A 21,176-nucleotide genomic window follows, 5' to 3' on the forward strand; every position below is an offset into this window, starting at 1 on the left:
TCTATACACACGGCGCACGGGAAAAGGGTCGGAGGGGAAGGAGAGTAGGTGCGCGACGGCAGGGTGGGGGTAGGAGGGAGGGAGGGTGGGGAGGGCGGGTGAGTGCTGCGCGGGAGGGTGGGGAGGGCGGGTGAGTGCTGCGCGGGCGGGTGGGGAGGGCGGGCGAGTGCTGCGCCGGCGGGTGGGGAGGGCGGGTGAGTGCTGCGCCGGCGGGTGGGGAGGGCGGGTGAGTGCTGCGCGGGCGGGTGGGGAGGTGCTGCGCGAGAGGGTGGGGAAGGAGGAAGGAAGCGAGCGAGAGTGGCACACCGATGTATATGTATGTCTTTTGTGTGTTTGTGTGCGAAATAATACTAGATCGCGTGTATATACGTCAGTCGGCCTCCATCGCGCGCGCGCATCATCGTCGGGTCGCGAGGAACAGAAGAGAAGACGAAGAACGGCGCACAAAGCGCGTATCTTCAGGTTCTCCTTTCCCTAAAGTGCCGGAGTGGTTCTCGAGGTCATTTCAACGTTTCTCGGCGATTTTTGAAAGAAGAAAGAACTGAACTTTGTATATAATTGTGTGTGTGTGTGTGTATGTATGTGAGAACTATTCATCAGCTAGTTTAAAAAAGTGCTTATACACTAATACCTACCTGCATACTTACCTAAATTCGACGGGGGTGTTCTTTGTGGAACAGCTGTCCCAAACTCCGTTTCTTTCTCTCTTTCTCTATTTTTTCCTATCCCTACACGTCTCGCTTCTACGCGCTATTCTTCCCCCTTCCCTTTCACCCTCCCTCTCTCTCCCTTCGAGGGCCGAGGAAGAGGAAGATCCTCGTCGAGTCTCTCTTTCGGTATCTCATCGCATTCGTCGTCGGGTTGTGCGTCGTGTCGTTGCTATTAATACCCAACGCAAAACCGTCTTACGACGCGCAGTTGTCGTCCGATTCGCGGGTGGACGGGGAGAGTCGATGACTCCTTTTGCCATGTAACTCGGCGAAGTAGCGTCTACTGCGATTTGCTGAGAATTCGAAAGACGAAGAAGAAGAGGAAGAGCAGGAGTGTCTAGCTGATACACGCTGGACGACCATCGCCGTCGCCGTCACCAGCACCACCATCGTCGTCGCCAACGACGGGGACGCTCGACGAGTCTAGGTCGTCGTCTTCATGGATCGTGTACTCCCCTCCTTCGTAGGCCGGGTCATGGAGTGTCGCGCCTGGGACGTCGTCGCCCGGGTGTACCGACGTGGATGGACGAGGACGACGACGTCGTCGTCGTCGACGGGGAGCGTCGACCTGGACGGCGGAGACGGCCGGACGCCGTCTACGTCATCGTCGTCGTCGTTGTCCCCGGAGGAGGTCTCCTCAGGAGGAGAGCCCCATCCTCGTCGTCCTTTGTGCGTCAGCGAGGCCTGCCGATACTGTCGCGCCGTGGAGAAGACCCTGCTCTGGGAGGACTTTACCTTCTTCGTCAACGTCTACCTGATCATCGTCCTCAGCGTGGCGATCTGGTGAGACGCAAACTTTGCGCGCGCGCGTGCTTCGCTCTCATTGTTTGTCCTCTTCATTGTGTGTGTGTGTGTCTTCGAGCTCGTGGAGACTTTTCCACGTTCGGCCAGATTCAATAGATACTTATTGTTAGATGGTAGTAGTAATAAGTGGTGCTATAATACAGTTCCTGATACACCTGATACATAGATTATGATGATCCATAGTTTGTTAGGATCCAGTCTGAAACTTAGTAAGTATCAGGTTTATTAGATCCAACACACTTTTATCTACATTCTGGAGACTTAGAAATCTTCATTTCCAGGTTCTGTATTTAATACCTGGAATTTAGCACCAGATTTATTAGATCCAGCACCTGTTATAGCTTCTACGGACTTGGGAATATTTATTTTCAGGTTCTATATTTAATGTCTGGAGTCCATAACACTAAGTTTATTAGATCCAGCACCTTAGCACCTTTTTTAGATTCTAGGAACTTGGAAATATTCATTTCCAGGTTCTATATTTAATGCCTGGAACTTAATTCCAGGTTTATTATTCGGTCTAGCAGCTTTTCTAGGTTCCAGGAACTTGGAAATTTTCATTTCCAGGTTCTATATTTAATGCCTGGAACTTAATTCCAGGTTTATTAGACTCAACACCTTTTTTAGGCTCTATAGGAATTTGAGAATACTTATTTCTAGGCTCTATATTTAATGCCTGGAATCTAATACTAGGTTTATTAGATCCAGCACTTTTTTTAGGAGCTAGGAACTTGAAAATATTCATTTTTATGTTCTATATTTAATATCTGGAGCCTAGTACCAGATTTATTAGATCCACTTTTTCTAGATTCCAGGAACTTGGGAATATTCTCATTTCCAGGTTCTATATCTAATTAATATTAAAAAAGGAAGAACAAGGTTAGGTTAGGTTCTAACGATCCAGGCCGAGGATCAAAGGTGCGAGGAGAACAAAGAAAAAGAGGAAATCGTATTCTCCTTTTTCGAAGGACTTCTTTCTCCGTCTTTCGAACTTGGCCGATGCGTCATGAGTTTTTGTTTGTCGCTTGTTTAAAGGGATCGCTTCGCCCTTTCTTCTCTATCGTCCCCTCCTTTTCGTTATCGCGAGTTTATTACTCGATATTTATTATTGCGCCACACCGCTTCGCTGCTGCGTCTTCCCGTCTCCTCGCGCGAGCATTCGCATTTGTTGCCTGACGCGCCTCCCGGCCGTCCGTGACGTCATATCGCGCCGCTGGCTGGTTACAGCTGTTTTACGTTTCGTGTGCCACGGAGAGTAACTTCGCCTTCTAGGTCAAGGCTCCGGAACGGGACGCACTCGTGGGGATTTCATCGCCGATGCACACACACACATACATGTGCAGACAATATTATGCATTTAGTGTCATCGCGCCGCGCTGTCTCTCTTTCTCTCTATCTTGCGTAATTCTCGCGTTATCTCTTCAAACTTCTTCGTCGTCGATGAAAAATATCGCTGATAAGAACCTGTTTACTTTGTTGATTAGCTCGCGCACGAGCTTTTATTTCCGGTATACGCAATAATGCACGTTGAGAGAGAGAGAAAGAGAGATAAATGCGCGCGCACGTGGTCCTTATTTGGCCAAAAGTGTCCTTGTACCAGATCTCGATGTCGATCCGAAGACTTTTATAGCTTGAGATTTTATTGGAAATATATACGATCGAAATTTAGCGTTGAATTTTAATTTTAAATCTATTTTTAGATTGATTTTCATTTATTTTGTGTCTCCGATTTTACGTACATTTTTTCAAATTTTAACAGTTTTTGAATTTTTGACTTTATTAGGAAAAAAAAATATATATATATATATATATATATAAAACTATTATAAAAAAATATATATTATACATATTTTAAATATATATTATATATTTTTATTTATTTAAAATGTAAGAGTCGAAAATTGTATTGAAAATATATATACGATCGGAAGTTATTACTATATTTTAATTTTAAGTCTAATTTTAGTTTTTAACTATTTTGTTGCCGATTTTATTTACAATACTTTTTCAAAAATTTTAACAATTTTTCATTTCATTAAAAAAATATATATTAATTATAGAACTATTATAAAAAAATATACATATGTAATATAAATATATATTTTTATTTATTTAAAATACGATCGAAATTTATCGTTAAATTTTTATTCAATTCATTTTGTATCGGATTTATTTTCAATTATTTTGTGTCTCCAATTTTTTACTTATATTTTTTCAAATTAAAAAAAAAATTATTTTATTAGAAGATATTATATAAATAAATATAGAACTGTTCTAAAAAAATATGTAACATAAATACAGTTATGTGCAAAATAATACCACCGGTTGAAAAAATGAGGGGAATTTGTGTTTCCTCCATCATGTTTAACTGTCTTGACTGTATATATCTAGGATTAAATTCTGACTTTTATGGTCTGAACGAACTGACGAATACTAGGAAATCCTTTAATAATCACTTTTTGTTGGTGGAGGAAATATACAAATTCCCCTCATTTTTTCAACCGGTGCTATTATTTTGCACGTAACTGTACATATAAAATTTATATATTTATTTAAAATAAAAATTTCGATTATTTTGTATAGAAATATTGAAATTTAAAGAAAAATAAAAAATATCAATCTCTTCTACAAAATGTAGACTCAATTTTCAACTAGGTCAGAAGGAAATCAGTATCATTGGACAAAGAATTTCGCAGAAATGTGTCGACGTGGATAAAGAAAAGGAGAGAGATGGATGGGGAGCTCTTTAACAAAATAGTTAAAAACTAAAAATAGACTTAAAATTAAAATACAGTGATAACTTCCGATCGTATATATATATATTTTCAATACAATTTTCGACTCTCTTACATTTTAAATAAATAAAAATATATAATATATATTTAAAATATGTATAATATTTATAAAAATATATACAAAACGATTGATATTTTTTTACTCTTCTCTCTCTTCAACGAGTTTTCTGTACAACGAAATAATCTCGAAATTTACGATTATTGTTATTTTTATAGGAGTTACAATGTGTGTTTGTTGCAGGATTTACGGTGTACTTGGAGTACCGACCTCCCGGATACCCTTCAGAATTCTCACCGTTTATCTTATTATACAATTAATAATCGCCTTCAGATTCATGGACAGTCTGGCCCCAGCGGAGTGAGTTGTCAAAAAGACCTGTTTGCACGCAAATCAAAGAAGCGCATTAATTGCCTTTTACATTTTCAATAATTTGCATTGCAAATAGGCCGCGACTATTTTACATCAATTCTATTATAATAATTGTGCATAAAAATTATTAGTAATTTAACAAAAAATAAATAACGTAGTCGATGATGGTAAATAAAAAAAAAAAAGTAACAATCTTAATTTTATAAATTTATTTCAGGGAACATCGAAAAGTATGTAGTAGACTTCACTGGTTGTGGAGAAGCCTCCGGCAGTTGAGGAACGAACAACCAGGATTGGTGAGTACTTAAAAATCCGAGTCAAGTTCTATAATCGAATTTCATTTTCTAGAAATCAAATAATACTAATTAAATAATATACTCATATATTGGAACAGTTATATTCGAATTTTAGATCGAGTACGCTTGTAAGGTCTGAAATAGTATTTATAAGTACTTTATTTTTATTTAAAAAATTGAATTTTTTATGAGTACTCGAACTCTAGAATTAAAGAAGTTTATTTATTTATGATTACTTGTTACAATACACATATATACAACATAAAATTTGTCATAAGTACTTGTAAAATTCCTCACCAGTACTTAAGTACTTGTAAAATTCCTCATAAGTACTTATAAAAATATTTGTAAAATTCTTCATATACTCATTCTTCAAAATACTCATTTATAAGTACTTATGAGGAATTTTACGAGAATTTTTTAAGTATTTATGAAGAATTTTACAAATACTCGTACTTTACAAATACAATTTAATTTTATACAAATACAAGTACTCGTAAAATTCCTCATAAGTACTCATTTATGAATTTTGCGGGTTACTTTTATGAATATGAAGAATTTTACAAATATTTTTATAAATACTTATGAGGAATTTTACAAGTACTTAAGTACTGGTGAGGAATTTTACGAGTACTTATGACAAATTTAAATATTTTAATATTCAAACTCGATCCAGATTCGAGTCTACTTGAAAGATTTTTTTCTAAGTAATCATAGAGAACCATGCAAACAAAAGACCTTGTAAGTTATTTAATTCCAACGCTATTAATGAGAATTCTCTCTTTCTCTCTGTATCGATTTTCTTCAATACCGTAAAATAAAGGAAGAAAGAGGGGAATCTTACAAAGGAGGAAGATATTATGAGAATGTGTTATTTACGATCGTCGTACTATTCTAGCACTGCGCTATCCTTTGTCTCGTGGCGTTCGGCCTATGGCTCTTCGGTCACATCAACTCGTCGACCCATCAATCGATATATTGGGGGATCGTATTGGGCCCCCTTATTATGCGGTTACCTTTGAAACTCTCCGACAAACTATCGGAATACTTCAAGTCGCACAGAGGTAAGAAAGAGCGTTTGAATTTCTCTGGAAGAGAATCATTTCGCACTGTATCTGAAAATTGTTCAAGATTAATTTACATAACAATTAAAGACAATGAATTAATATTATTTAAATAAAAAATAGACTTATTAGAGATGTAGGAATTATTCGAATCGAATCTGGCATTATTTGTATCGATTCGAATTCGAATCGACGTAGTTCGAAATCGAAAGATTCGATAACGTCGAATCACTGCAATTCGAATTCGAATCAAAGAACCGCGTAAGAAGACTTAAAACCCGTTTAATTCTATCGTTTAATTATATACGCGTTGATTCGATTAGAGTTGTTTTTTTGCAAATTCGATTTGATTCGATTCGAATTAGAAAATCTTGATTCGCACATCTCTAAGACTTATTATAAAATAATTTTTTTATATGTAATTGTGCTAAAATTATAATTATTATGAATTCTCTCCTATTTTTTACTATAAAATTTAGAATAAATTCATACATTATATTTATGCCTTCTTTCCAGAATGGGAATGCGACAGCGAGATCGGGGATGAATTTTTGCCGGTGGTGACAGAGGCGAATCTTCAGGTGCTAAATCGAGTGGGGGATACAGGTGATCATTCACCGACACCGACGAGCGTTTTGTCGGATATTCAGAATGGTAAACAACAATAAACTCACTACTTATATAACTTTGGCATAAAATTCAACTCGCATTTCGAATAATAAATGTCATATATAGAAAAATTTCTTCTAAATATAACTTATAAGGGATAAATTTACTCCTAATACTTATCTTATTTATCGTCCTAATAATTAAATAATAATTAAAAGTTTAAAATAAATAAATAAATAATTAAAAACAGAATAAATAGAAATAGAATAAATAATTTATAATTAAAAATAAAATTCTATAATTAAATATTCTATAATTCTATAATTAAAAATAAAATTCTATATTAAGACTAAATAAAATAAATAAATAATTAAAAATAAAATAATTTCCAAATGGAATTAAATCTACTTAGAATTAATTGGCGTCGCCGTTGCTTGCAGATTCTTTTTACGACGAGGACTTCATAGAGGCTTTCCACGAGAAGATGTTGACTCTGCCCTATTACGGAGAGGGAAGCACGGACGGTGTGGAGATGTCGGAGCTGGAGCTCAGCGCTGGCGAAAACGAGGCCGAGGGCGAGGACGACATCAAGTTTCAGAGCGGCCACTTTGAGAAGAGCTCGTCCTCGTCCTCGGAGGAGGAGGCCTTCGACGCGAAGAAGATAAGCACGGTCAGCAGCGACGAGAGCAACGCTGGCGACAGTGACTTTGAGATAATCGACAAGGAAGAAATAGTGAAGATGGAGATGTGATGAAGATCGATCCGGATATGAAGATGAAAAAAGGAAGCTATTTCGATTTGTGCGATTATAAAAATTGAACATAATAAAAAATATTTAAAAAAAAAAGTCCAAAAGAGAAAAACCAAAAAATCTTTATATATATAATCGGCTGCAAAATAAATCCCGATCGAACAACGATAAATTATAATAATTTTTTTCTTTTTCTTCCAAATCTCGATTATCTCGATCTCGATAAGGGTATCTACGACATTAAGTATCAGATAAGTGATTTTAGTTTAAGTTCGCAAATGTCTCTCGATGCGCATCTCTTCGCGCGCGTACAAAATAACGAATCAAAGAGAATCGAGAGGCAGAAAAAAAGATAAATTTATTTATTTAGACAAATGCGGTCGAGCCTCCTTATTCTCTTTAGCCCCCAGTTCTGCTTTATTTCTTTATCACTTTTCTTGCGTCTCGCTCTATTTGTGATCATAAGGGGAAAAGTGACAGAGAACGAGAAGAGACAGAGGCGGTAAGAAGGAATAACGAAGACCTGACTGTAGATATGTATATGTATACGATATATACGCTACAATATCGTATTATTTAATATCTTGGACGATAAAAATAGGCGTATGTACATTTGCAATGTAATAAATATGCACCTGTGTACAAACGTTTTAACCCTGAGAAGTCAGAGTTCACGCTTTTTGACCTAATTGCGATAATTAAGTGCGACGACGACGTGTGTGCAATGTAATTGAAGATGCGAAAGAGAGAGAGAGAGAGAGAAATGATGTAGAGAGAGAGGCTGCACTCTGAGTTTAGCGCGAACAAATGTTTTAGACGTGTAAGGATGTATTATATTGTAACATGTTGTCTGCGAGATGTGTAAAAGAAGAAAAAAAATGCGGAAGAAGATACCGACGAGACGTTTGTCGAGTCTCGGACGCGTTTTTGTAGCTCGTTTATAATTGGTGTCTGCCGTGTCTTGTTCTTGTCTACGCATCTCTAATATTTGGAAATACACGACAAACGATAATGAAAGTACGATGTCATATCGTGTATTTGTGATATATTGAGTTTACTCCCTCGCGCAGATTTTTATTTAATATTAAATTAATTAAATAATAATTAATTAAATATTAAATTAAATATTAAGTTAAATATTATTATAAACCTTTTGGCAGTCTTAGAAGCAGAATAATAAAAAAAGATCCTCCTATCTTTATATTTTCGCGAAATAAAATGCACAAAATTGCATTAAATAGACATTTTAGTTCATACAAAAATGTAATAAAAAAACTATAAATATTCAAAGTAAATTAAAGAGTAATTAAGAGCTTAGCACGGTAAATGCGCAAATTTTTTCTTAATTGATTCTAATTGAAATCATGTTTAGTAAATTAAAAATAAATTTTTGTAATTTTTTTTGAACAAGATATCAAAAATGTTATATACAAAAATTCTAAAAGTATTTTGTGCAAAAATTTCAATTTTTTCCCAAATATTTGAAAATATTTGTTTTTCAAAGATTTAAAATTATTTTTCAAAATATTACTAATGTGGTCGAATAAAATAAAACTTTGGTGTAAAATATTTTTTGATATCTCGATCTTGAATGCCTATGAAAGTATAGAGCGTTTGGATTAAAAACTTCAAAAATTTATTTATCCCCCCTAAATGTATAGAAAATTTCAAAACCAGAATTTTTGCAAAGTTAGTTCAACATTAGGACCGGAACATTAGGTACTAAACAAATAATATTTTATCAAGAAAAAACAATTTGCGCGTTGCTTATCACGCTAGATTTTTAATTACTCTTTATTTTTGATATTTAATATCCAAAGAGTCTTCTTTTTCGATTAAAAAAATATATTTTAAATATTTACAATTCGATTTTTCTCATTTTTGTAGAAACTTGTATTATAAGAATATTTCAAGGATATAGCATTGCAAGCTTCTAATTTTGCAAGACATTTGACATTAATTAGGCCGCTATTCACGCATTTACGTCGCACACGAGTGCTCCTCTAAAAGTGTCTTCGATTCTACGTTACTTTCCAGTTTAATATCGCTTTCGCTCTCCAGTTTAATATCGCAGACGTCTTTTATATCGACTGGCATTGTATTACTTACATTGATTTGCATTGTACTATTTACATTGACTAGCATTGCACTATTTACATCGACAGGCTTCGAATCTTGCGATTCCTCCTCTTCGGATTTCACAGGAACAATCGGTCGAGCGTTCTTTCTCTCCGGTAACACCTTCAGAAAGGCCTCTTGCCAAGTATTGCCCTCCGTTACCCTCAGTAATATCTCGAAAACTGGACAAGTTCAATCGTTGTCAATGTAAATCTTAAGTTATATAACTCGCATTGTTTGAATTTATTTACATTTGATTATAAACAATAAATTTCTTTAGGATAAAATTTAATTCTATTCAAAATTTATTCATTGCAGCAGTAATAAAAAAAAAAATTGCAGAGATCAAATTCGATATGTACTTGTAAATTCGAGTCGAATTCAATAATCAAGTTTCATTTTCCAGGATTCAAATAATATGCGTAATAAATTATATTTTATATATTATACTTTCCAAGTAATCAAATTTGGAAAGTTATATTCGAATTTTGATTATCAGCAACAAGTACTTGTCAAATTTCTCATAAATACTTTTAAAAGTACTCATGACTCGCGAATTTATAAAATGCTTGTAAAATATCTTAATCTCATAGCTAGATTTCAAATGCTCGTAGAAATATATAAACGATATTAGTTAGCTTTAAAAAAAATTCAACGTCTTTCCATACCATGGTCAATAGTCAACACCTTTCTCGCCTTCATCTGCAGAAACTTGTCCAAAGGTAATCGTCCATGTGTGACGCCCGCGTCTCTCGCCAACTTGTGACATATACCCTGTGTTTCAAACAGGTTTTTATAGAGAGATTCGCCAAGAGATCTGAGTAGCAATGACGTTTTTACGTTTAATGACATCAAAATGACGCTTTTTACATTTAATGACATCAAGATGACGTTTTTAACGTTTAATGACGTCAAAATGACGTTTTTTACATTTAATGACATCAAGATGACGTTTTTTTGACGTTTAATGACGTCAAAATGTTTTTTCCCAAGTAGAACAGAAAATCAAAATAATGTCAATTTAACATCATCTTGACCAAATTTGAACTCCAAATTTGATCAATGACGTCAAAATGATATTATTTTGATTTTCTGTTCTACTTGGATTGGGACATTTAATGTCAAAATAATGTTTTTTGACGTCAGTTTGCTACCTGAGATGATGAGTCGAATAGAATATCTCACCTTGTGCGCATTATGATCGACAAGGCCTCCTATGATGTATACTGATTCATGATCGATATGATCTATCACGTTCTCAGATTCACTCGTAAGATACACGATCTTGTCCTTCGGATAAACGTTTACGTACGATTCCGTGTGAAAGTTCACCTGCAAACCATCGCAATGAATCATTCCAGGTAGCAAGCATATGTCATTTTGGTGTCATTAAATGTCAAAATGACATTATTCTGACATTTAATGATGTCATTCTGACGTTTAATGATGTTAGTTTACTACTTGGGATCTAATCATTTATCAAATCGCTCTAAATCATAGGTAGAAAGAAATATAAACAGCGTCACGTACATCCCAGTGTTCATATCCATTGTGTTTCTCCATGTCGGCTCGTGACCTTCCAGTGAAACTCGTGAGGGAGAATTGCATCGGTGCTGTGGCTCTTCTATTCAAGGTGTAGCACCTCAGGATCTGCTTCGTCAGCTTCGCAATATCTTTGTCAATCATCAAATCGTCGAAGGACAAGTCGATGGCTACCATTAGCTTGCAGGGACTAATCGCCATGGTGCTTTTCTTCAAGAATTTCCTCGAGGGGCCTAGACTCAAGTTATTCGCGCGCGCGTACGCACGTTTCTCTCTCGCTTTTGCCCTCTCTTTCAATCTGCATAGAGAAATATGAGTTGTGAGATCTAACACAAAGTTTGTCGAATATAATGACTATACATTATATTAAATATATATACTATATTTTTTATAGTATGTAAATATACTATAAAATATATATATATATTTACATTATATATTAGTATATTTTTATTTATAAAAAACGAATATAAAAACAATAAAAATTGTATTATAAATTCCTTCTTACCAGTTTACCTAAAAATTATAAAGATAAAAAATATATACATATAAATTTCTCTTTCTAATAAGAAGAAATAGTCCTTGAAAATTTAAAAACATGAAAGCTACGACAAAAAGTTAGAAAATTTCGAATTCTGAAACGGCGCGTGAGTCTCTAACCTCTTTTCGGTCTTCCGCTCCAGCCATTTTTTCCTCTTCTGCATTCTCTTGAATTGACGCTTACTTATATTCGACGGTGATTCGAGCGACGTGTTCGCCACGACGGTCTCTGCCTCTTCCGCAGGACACACCTTGTCCATGTTGTCGAATAATCGTCGACTCTGCCCGGCGTGAGCATACGTATAAAATCGTGCTTAACCTTGAAATACTCCGCGTTTTGCTACGCGTGCTTTAAATCCGCGCTATTTGTCATGGTTCTTCTGCGCATGCGCAAGTAGTGACAGCGCGCGTGCGCGCGCAAGTAGAAATAGGCGCGCCATGACATTTCTATGCCTCAATTTTATTTTGCAATATTCTTTTCAAAAAATTGTATGTATTATTCTTGAAAAATTATAGTTGTTTTAATAATAAATGTTATAATAAATAAATACAATTGAATTTAAATAATTTGATTTTTATTATTAGATTTCTGACTTGACATTTGCTATTTTTTCTGTGTATTTGTGCGATTTTTCATTTTTTATATTATAATATAATTGCTGCATATGTTAATTCTGTATTTCTAAATTTTTTTAAATTAAATTAAAAAAAATTATTTTAATTTAAATTTAAAAAAAATTATATTTAAATTTTAAGTTTTTTAAATTTAAATTTTAGAGAAATGTTTTAATTTAAATTTTGAAAAAATTTTTTAAATTTTAATTTAAATTAAAAAAAAATTTTTAATATCAAAATTTTTTTTTAATTTGCCCAGATGGCGCTTAAAACGCTATTTTGAATTGAAATAAGAGTTGGCTATCTATATTCTTGCATTGTCTATGGCTGGCACCACCATAACCTCTAAATTAAAACGGTTATCGCCATGATATACTGACCCGATCGGCGCCGCCGAATACAAGTATCAATAAAAATTGCAAGTATATCTATTATAATCAAGAATCATCGAGTAAGAGAGTCTCATGTGTGTGATTAATTACGTCGTTCGTTATGGAACGGGACGATAAATCGTTTCGCGGAGGATACACGAAATATATCGCGTCTCTTGTTAGAATACCTCGATGTAATCGCTGAAGGGAGCCAAAGAAGGGTGGAAACTTTCGTGAATCAACGGTTTTGCTCATCGAACATGTGAGCCTTCCTCGGCATTCACATTATTTTACAACGGCTTATATATATATATATATTATATATATATATATACATATAGAGAGTTACATATATATAAATAAATAAATATACACATGTGTGTATATATGTATGTATATATAGATGAATGTAAATAATGGTGTTTTGGGCCGTCATTTTTTCGCTAGCGATATTTCTGCGCTTCACTGCCATACAAGCAAGTACGTATTATTATTGTATTGCATTGAAAAAAAAAGAATTTTTTTCAAATTTATTTGACATGTAAAATATGTTTTTCAAATATATTTAATATGTTTTTTTCAAATATGTTTAAAATATTTTTTCAAATATATTTAATATATTTTTCTCAAACATATTTAAAATATTTTTTTCAAATATATTTAAATTATGTTAAAGTATATTTTTTCTAATATATTTAAAATGTGAATATATATATATATGAATATGTGAATATATATATATATTTTATAAATATAATTGTGCTTTCTATCAGAGCCAGAGTCGCAGGGCTACTGTGCACCCTACAGCGGCAAGATCTGCAAGAAATATCTCACTGGAATAGGGAAAGTCTGGTTTAATGATTCCAATGATAATCCTGGAGGATGGTTGAACGAGAAGATTACATCGAATCTCTGGGAGGAACTGATAGAGACACTTCTGGAGCCATGTCGTTCAGCAGCAGAAGTGTGATACCTTAAAATTATATATTTATGTTTATATATATATATATATATATATATATATATATTTATATATTACATTTTATATTATTACTCTTATATTTATTTATATATTATATTTAATATATTAATTATATAAGTTTATAATATATACTTAAATATATATAATACATATATAAGCTTGTAATAAATACTTAATATATTAAGTAATATATTTACATCCATAAGCTTTTTTAAATATAATTACTATTTCTATTTTATTGCAGAAAATGCTCTGCATGTATGCGTTTCCGCTGTGCCACGAATCGATAGGCCTACCATTATGCTACGAGGATTGCATGGCAGTACGACAGCAATTCTGTTTCAACGACTGGGCAATCATCGAAGACAACAAACAGAGGGATATATACATTCGTTCACGCGGCCACTTTGTATTGCCAGAATGCGAAAGTCTGCCCAAAGTGAACAAGGACGTCCCTACCTGCTCCCACGTTCATCTCACCGACATGGACGAAGAAGTTGTTACCTGTAAGTTGTTTCGTAGCTCTTGAAAATATAATAGTGGCATATATAATTATATATATAAATAAAGACTAATTATATGGAAAGTATAAGGTACCTAATTTTTATTTTTCATACAATGTATCTATTTTCATAGATGATTGCATCAGAGGCAATGGTAGATTCTACATGGGAAAGGTCAACAAGACGAAATACGGATTAGACTGCCAATCGTGGAGCGTGCAGGTGCCGCACAGTCACGATAAGCCGCCCGATGTTTTCCCGCAGATTCGATACAGTGAGAATTATTGCAGAAACGCCGGCGGCGACGAACCAGTGCCGTGGTGCTTCACCACTGATCCTTCGATACGCTGGCAGCATTGCGATATTCCTGTATGTGGTGAGTATCAAAATATTACAAGAACCATTTTTATCCATTTAGAACCATTCAAGTAACAGAACATTCCAGGAGTAATAAGTTGGGAAATTCAATTTTTTAGGAATAGTAATTTAAGTTTTATATTTTAATATTTATATATATAATATTTTATATTATATTTTATAATATTTATAATATTTTAGTTTTTGTTTATATATATATATATATATATATATAATATTTAAAAACTTTTTTATTTACTTATAAAATGTACATGTATTCTATGAATATCTTTATGAATTAATATCTCTCCCTTTTTTCCAATACAATAAATAGTAGTGATTTTATTTTATAATGATCCAAAATATCTTTGTTCAGATAACGTTACAACTAAAGTGGAGATTGAATCCAAAGACATAATGATGGATGCTCTATTTAGTAACACACTGGTGCTTATACTATCAGCATTGGGTTTTGTAATTGTAGCCAGTGCATTACTATCTATTATCCTGAGCCAAAGACTGCACAAGCGTCATCGAGGCTACAATCCGACTGAAAATCAGGTATACGCTTACTAACAAATATTTCTCTTTTTATATTTAATACGACCTATATTCTAACATTTTTTTTTATCGCAGGACGTAAACATAGATTTGGATAAACTGCCGAACAACGAGGCGTATCACAAGACGAGCGCGCAGCTGAACCCGAAGTTGGAGAAACTGGAGTTTCCCCGGAACAACATCATTTACGTGCGGGACCTGGGTCAGGGCGCGTTCGGTCGCGTGTTCCAGGCGAAAGCGCCGGGATTAATCGCGGGTGAGGAATTCACGAACGTCGCTGTGAAGATGCTGAAGGAGGAGGCGTCGGATGATCTGCTGCGGGACTTTGAGCGAGAGGCGTGTCTCCTCGCCGAGTTCGATCACCCGAACATCGTGAAGCTCCTGGGCGTCTGCGCCCTGGGTCGGCCGATGTGCCTGTTGTTCGAGTATATGGGCCGGGGCGATCTGAACGAGTTCCTGCGCTCCTGCTCGCCCAGCAATTACGTCATTCGGGTGCCAAGCGCGGACGACAACGGCCCCGCGGGGGTCGAGCCCTCGCGGCTCTCGCACATGGACCTCATCAACATCGCCCTGCAAGTAGCATCCGGTATGGTGTACCTGTCCGACCGGAAATTTGTCCATCGCGACCTGGCGACGCGCAACTGCCTGATCAACGATCAGATGATTGTCAAGATCGCAGACTTCGGTTTGTCACAGAAGATTTACCTGCAGGATTATTATAAAGGTTGTTTTTCTCGCTCTTGTATTGCTATTATTGTTCAATAGACCTAGAAGAAGGTGTATTAAAAGAATCTAGAAGAAATAGGTCTATTGGAACTTTTTAAGTAGTTTCTACAATCTCTATTATCTCGGTCATATCATCCCAAGTAGCAAATTGATGTTATGGAAAGTCAAAATAAAGTCATTTTGACGTCAAATGACGTCATTAGACATTAATTTGGCGTTCAATAACGTCAAAGGAATTTTTTGGTGTCGGTTATGGATAATAAGATATTCATGACTAAATATGAATTGTATTGCAGAAGTGTTAACTGCGACTTATAATTAAATCATTAACGATTTACTAAATAGCTTTTAAGGATTTTTAGGTCACTGAATAAATTCAATGCCAACATTTTAAAAATGATACTCAATATGGGGATCCAAATTTAAAAAATGCGTTTTTTACATAAATCCACCATTTGGAATTTGACAATTTTGACACTGGATTCATATTCAGTGATCTAAAAAACCTTTAAGATTAAATAAACATAATTGAAATTTATTTGGCAAATCATCAGTGACCTAAGTCACAGCTAACTTCCAAACAATACATTCCATTTAACCATATCTTATTGACCATGATTTCTTAATGCATGTAGTTATTGGGAAAACAAAAATTGTGTTGGAAAGAGAAAAGTCTGCAGTTTTTAATGGATATAAATAAAATGTTTGTATACCAGTTTGTTTTATTGATAAAAAATAATGAAAAAAGTGCTAATAGTCACATAAAATCATATAAACTAATGATAAATATTTTCAACAGTGTCAGATTTAATAGCAGCTATTAAAAGAATCGTCAATAACATTAAAAATGACATGTTAGAAAAAGTTTTTTACGAGTTTTCGTAAAAGAACAGAATTTTGTACAAATTCAAATGAGTGAGCACTTTAAAAATATTTATCATTAGGTTACATATGTGATTATTAGCACTTTTTCATTACTTTTTCTAAATAAATAAACTGCTATACAAACATTTTATTTATATCCATTAAAAACTGTGGACTTTCCTCTTTTCAACACAATTTTTGTTTTCTCAATAACTGCATGCATTAAAAAATGACAACTGATTAGTTTCAATAATTTCCTATGGAACACCCTGTATAACAAAGCCTGTTTTGCAACTTTAATTAAAAATTTTTCACAATTGTACCATGATGGAATAATTTGGATTCGTCTTCAGCATCCAAAAAACTTAAGAACCAACCAGTCTGGTTCTGATTAATTTTTTTTCTCGTTGAACAGTGATATTCACCTTGTACTAATACTCTAAAAACACAGGGGACGAGCAAGACGCCATCCCAGTGAGATGGATGCCTCTGGAGAGTATACTTTACAACAAGTACACCGTCGAGTCGGACGTGTGGGCGTTCGCCGTGTGTCTGTGGGAGATCTTCAGCTTCGCGCTGCAACCGTATTACGGGATGACCCACGAGGAGGTGGTCAAGTACATCAAGGAGGGCAACGTGCTGCGATGCCCGGACAATACGCCGCAATCGATTTACGATCTGATGAAACTCTGCTGGAACAGGCGACCGTCCGACCGGCCCACGTTTCGCACCATTTATCAGACTCTCGACGGCATCAGGCAGGAATTGGAGGCCGAGTGCAAATCCGACAGCGTCCCGCTACGCATTCGAGTGTGAATTTAATAATGACGGTAATAGTCGATTCGATTTTTTTTCTTTTTCCACAATCGCGCGCGCAGCGTGAAATATTCGCAGGAGGACGAATACATTCTATCATTATGTGAAAAAATATTTGCAATATTTTGCATCCGGTTCGAGAAACTGTCTTGCGAGTTTTTGCTCTAACTGTCTTTAAAGCTCTGATACTCGCTGCCTCCATGTAAGATTGTGACGTCAGAAGATGCACGCTAAAGATTTTTGCGTACCATTTTTAAAGAGAAAGATATTTTGATGAAACATAACTTTAGATGGTTTTAGTACACTTTTAAAATACTCGAGAAATTGGTTTTTTTTTTCCTTAACAGTCAATCAATAACTGTAAAATAATTGTAAAATAATGGAGCCTCATATCACAGTCATTTTACAGTTGTTGATCGATTATAAAGGGAAAAGGAAGTTGTGTTTCATCAAAATATTTCTAATGTAATATTATTTCGCCTCTAATGTCACAATTTAACATGGCTGCAGTGAATACCAAGGAGTCCTCAATAAATTGACCAAAAATTTAGATTTGTGTTTCAACAAAATACACATAGGATATTTTATTTTAATTATACAGCTAAATATGGTTGAAAAAAAAAATAGAATAATTTCATTAAAAAATGACCTTGAAAAATGACTTTAATTAAAATTCAAAATTATCACTTTTCTTTTGGAAATCTTTTAGAAAAAATATGATATAGTAATATACATATAAAATTCTGTGAAACTAATAAAGTTATATTTACATGCCAGATAACATTATCTTCCTGGGTCGAATTTCACGCTGTGTGATGAATTAATTAAGAATAAGGGAAAGGGGGAGAGATATCACGTTGTATGTGTATCTACTTACTTAATTATACATTTCCAGGTAATTAAGTCTGTATTGTGTATCATGCGTGTGATGTAAAATGCCTGCCTGCCTTTTTATAGTTGGATTCACCTCGATATCGGAGATCATCCGCTTATCAGTCGCGAGAAGTCGGAAAAGGACCAATGTATAAAATAAAAACGCGACGTTGCGTTGAAACTTCTCTTCGTCTTCTAAATTGTGGATGTTTGTCCCTGGTTCAGGAGGACGGGGGACATATAGTATTGCTCTTTTACACTTTCCACTTGGCACGATATCCGAAAGAAAAGTTCCATCTTTCGAATAACGTGCTAACTCAAAGAAGATTGACGCTCGTTTCTAATCACTGTTCAATTAGCTTCCGATTATCCAATTAGAGCTGCCATTTTTCCGATTTTCTCGAAATCGGAAATTCCGGAGATTTAGCTTTTCTTTATCTCCGGTTCGTATAGTAAAATATAAATATAAATATATATATATATAATATATGGATTCTCGTGTGTGTATGTGTCGATGTGTAATTTTAATTTGTAATCAATTTTTACGAATGACAATTTTACAATTTAATATTTATATTTTTCTATTTATTGCTTTTTTAATCAAAACTGTTTCGAGTGTAATTTGTACAAAAATTTGGGAAAGAGATTTTTACGCTATTTTCTTCTCTTTTTAATTTATTTAAAAAATTAATTTATTTAAAAATAATAATTTATTTTTAAAAAATATTGTGCTTTTTGTAAAATAATATTTTTACGTCTTTGTTGAGTAAGTTTTATGTTTGTTAATTAGTTAAATTAATTCATAAAATTTGAAAAGTCGTCTAGAATTATCTTTCCTTAAAAAGTGAAACATTTATATAGGTGGAGAAAAAATTTGTCAGATATTATGCTTGATTTGTTAATTTTGTGACAATTTTATATAATATTTTGAAAATATTTTGCGCGAATTGTTCCGCGTTTTTTTCATCATTAGAGATATATCGAAGATTTGTTTTATACGTACTTTATATAAGAAAATGGATGAGTTTTAACAACGAGTTTTTCGCGTTTGCACTCACTATTACACTTGTGCATATTTTCTTCTCCACTCTCGGGCCTATAGTCTTCAGACAGCGAAGTGTCAAGGTGGCAGCTCTAATTTCGGATTCAAGTAACGCTTTTACAAGCAAAGCATAACTCGAATCTGTACAAATAATAATATAAATGCGGTGTGGCTATAAAAGCGCATTTAGCGACGTTATATCTAGAGGCTCCTTGATTGTTAGACGTGTGTTAGGTTGTTAGATCGTTTGCTGTACTAAGAAAAAAAAGACATAAATGAAACCTATATTAAGTGTGCCGAAAAATTATAAGAATTATGAAGAAGAGGAATGTTAAGCGAATCATTATTAAGTGAGTGTACACCGAAAGATTGTTGTAAATTAAAGAAAAAAACGCGTCTCTTCTACTGATATATATATATATACATAAGCCGGCTATTTTGCTAGAATAATTTTCTTGTATAATAATTTTGAATTAAGTTATTCTTCACACGTCGGTCGCGTTAAATATCTCTTTTTTAAATTGCGTTTTTCTAATTCGCTAATCGTGTTTAATGCGTAAAGAAAAATTCGCATTCTAGGATTTTTATGTGTGCATACGATGTAGGGTATATGGGTAAATACCCTATGGAAAAGGCTAATTCGCGTTATTTGGTTGTCCCTTAATTTATTAAGTTCGCGACCTTCGACTCGCTAACTCACCTTGTTAGGAAGGATAAGTTCGCTTGTTTCGTTTCGACTTGTTGTAATTTTAACGAAACACACCGGAGACTGAGAATCCGATGACTGAATCGATGACACTAGCCGTTTTTCATCACTGCCACAATTACATTCCAGTAAATGTGTTATTGTTGCGCCTATACTACGGGGGAATCGTATTCACATGCGCTATAGGTGTTGCGTGTATAATGATCTCTTCTTGTTTTCTTACTTATTTCCTTACAATATCTTATAATTCAGCGTGTAAGAGTATGCAGTAGGACTACGTGCACTTCTTCGATCTCGTCGATTTATTTTTGCATTCGCGTATATCCGATTGATTGTATTCAGAGAAGAAAAAGATTTTCGCCATTTTTACCATCCTGAAAAATGTCATCTGTAAAAAAATCGAGGAGAGTTTATTTCCGATCGCAAAAGAATTTCCCAAATCCATATCTTTTTGAAAAATAGATGATCACGCGTTACTAAGAATCGCTGTGAATTTTTTGTCTCTTGTTTTTCAATGTGGATTTATAAAGATTGTCTCGGAAATAAGTTTCTCCATCGACGCTCTTCCATTTTATATTAATAAGTACTTTCCAGCGATGTACATAGTGTGACACAATGTTTTTTTCTATCAACAAGTCAATTATTTGCTATCATTTTTTTCTATACAAGACTGAAAAGCGACTGCCCTGCCCTCTAGCGGTAGAAAAAGTAAAAGTAAGCAAAAATAAGTGTTCTAGTCGACATTGTGTCACAAAGTGTATGATTGTGATCCGTTTCTGGAAAGTATCCTCGATTCTGCGAAATACAGCGACAAAAGCTCAACGACGCAATGTGCGAAATTCTTCCAACGAACAATCGGTGTAGTGTGATCTTTGTAAATAATCGATAAATCGTGTCTCACGAATCTGTACCGCTGACAATACCGTTTATACTATTTCTATACAGTGTATACAGTACCGATTGTACCGTTTTTCTCGATCGCTCTTTCCGTTGTTGTAGATTTTCCAATTGTATCACGCTGAAAATATCCAATAATCGATATAATTGTACCACGAACACCTTGAGGGAATAAGTACGAGATTCTTACCCGATGTACAACCTTGACGGAAAGGAATAAACAACCAATTTCATATTACTTTTGGGTTATTCTTCACTTTCTCG

The 21,176-nt window shown here is 34.5% G+C and overlaps 3 protein-coding genes across 4 annotated transcripts; 2 read left to right on the forward strand and 1 right to left on the reverse strand.

Moving 5' to 3' along the window:
• The first annotated feature begins 349 nt into the window (after positions 1–349).
• LOC114931632 (uncharacterized) lies at positions 350–8,419 on the forward strand. The gene is made up of 6 exons (XM_029303755.2): positions 350–1,493; positions 4,551–4,667; positions 4,897–4,975; positions 5,874–6,039; positions 6,556–6,693; positions 7,089–8,419. Exons 1-6 carry the CDS (start codon positions 1,150–1,152, stop codon positions 7,397–7,399), a joined length of 1,155 nt encoding a protein of 384 aa, XP_029159588.1. The 5' UTR covers positions 350–1,149; the 3' UTR covers positions 7,400–8,419.
• Positions 6,603–11,964, reverse strand: LOC114931633 (tRNA methyltransferase 10 homolog A). 2 transcript variants are annotated; one of them, XM_029303756.2, is made up of 5 exons: positions 11,720–11,964; positions 11,048–11,357; positions 10,703–10,849; positions 10,186–10,291; positions 6,603–9,699 (listed from the first exon to the last, which is right to left on the reverse strand). In XM_029303756.2, the coding sequence occupies exons 1-5, from the start codon at positions 11,857–11,859 to the stop codon at positions 9,380–9,382; spliced, it is 1,023 nt and encodes a 340-aa protein (XP_029159589.1). In that variant the 5' UTR covers positions 11,860–11,964; the 3' UTR covers positions 6,603–9,379. The 2 variants fall into 2 exon arrangements, with proteins under 2 accessions (XP_029159589.1, XP_029159590.1); XM_029303757.2 differs by lacking the exon at positions 10,703–10,849.
• A 582-nt stretch (positions 11,965–12,546) lies between these two features.
• On the forward strand, positions 12,547–21,150 carry Nrk (Neurospecific receptor kinase). The gene is made up of 8 exons (XM_029303778.2): positions 12,547–13,065; positions 13,359–13,549; positions 13,812–14,073; positions 14,204–14,446; positions 14,804–14,988; positions 15,064–15,712; positions 17,030–17,408; positions 18,352–21,150. Exons 1-7 carry the CDS (start codon positions 13,002–13,004, stop codon positions 17,392–17,394), a joined length of 1,959 nt encoding a protein of 652 aa, XP_029159611.1. The 5' UTR covers positions 12,547–13,001; the 3' UTR covers positions 17,395–17,408; positions 18,352–21,150.
• The last annotated feature ends 26 nt before the right edge of the window (positions 21,151–21,176 follow it).

This window comes from Nylanderia fulva, unplaced genomic scaffold (assembly GCF_048542155.1).
Source record: "Nylanderia fulva isolate GAGA-0341 unplaced genomic scaffold, ASM4854215v1 Scaffold80, whole genome shotgun sequence".
Lineage (NCBI taxonomy): Eukaryota > Metazoa > Arthropoda > Insecta > Hymenoptera > Formicidae > Nylanderia > Nylanderia fulva.

What these genes read in the sequence shown, in the direction of transcription:
- LOC114931632 (XM_029303755.2), top strand. Translation starts at nt 1,150, where the DNA reads ATGGATCGTGTACTCCCCTCCTTCGTAGGCCGGGTCATGGAGTGTCGC. An exon ending in ATACTTCAAGTCGCACAGAG is followed by an intron (nt 6,040 to 6,555) that starts GTAAGAAAGAGC and finishes CCTTCTTTCCAG; the next exon opens with AATGGGAATGCGACAGCGAG. An exon ending in TTTGTCGGATATTCAGAATG is followed by an intron (nt 6,694 to 7,088) that starts GTAAACAACAAT and finishes CGTTGCTTGCAG; the next exon opens with ATTCTTTTTACGACGAGGAC.
- LOC114931633 (XM_029303756.2), bottom strand. Translation starts at nt 11,859, where the DNA reads ATGGACAAGGTGTGTCCTGCGGAAGAGGCAGAGACCGTCGTGGCGAAC. An exon ending in ATGGATATGAACACTGGGAT is followed by an intron (nt 10,850 to 11,047) that starts GTACGTGACGCT and finishes GATGGTTTGCAG; the next exon opens with GTGAACTTTCACACGGAATC. An exon ending in GGTGTTGACTATTGACCATG is followed by an intron (nt 9,700 to 10,185) that starts GTATGGAAAGAC and finishes GAACTTGTCCAG; the next exon opens with TTTTCGAGATATTACTGAGG.
- Nrk (XM_029303778.2), top strand. Translation starts at nt 13,002, where the DNA reads ATGGTGTTTTGGGCCGTCATTTTTTCGCTAGCGATATTTCTGCGCTTC. An exon ending in TTGCGATATTCCTGTATGTG is followed by an intron (nt 14,447 to 14,803) that starts GTGAGTATCAAA and finishes ATCTTTGTTCAG; the next exon opens with ATAACGTTACAACTAAAGTG. An exon ending in CCTGCAGGATTATTATAAAG is followed by an intron (nt 15,713 to 17,029) that starts GTTGTTTTTCTC and finishes CTAAAAACACAG; the next exon opens with GGGACGAGCAAGACGCCATC.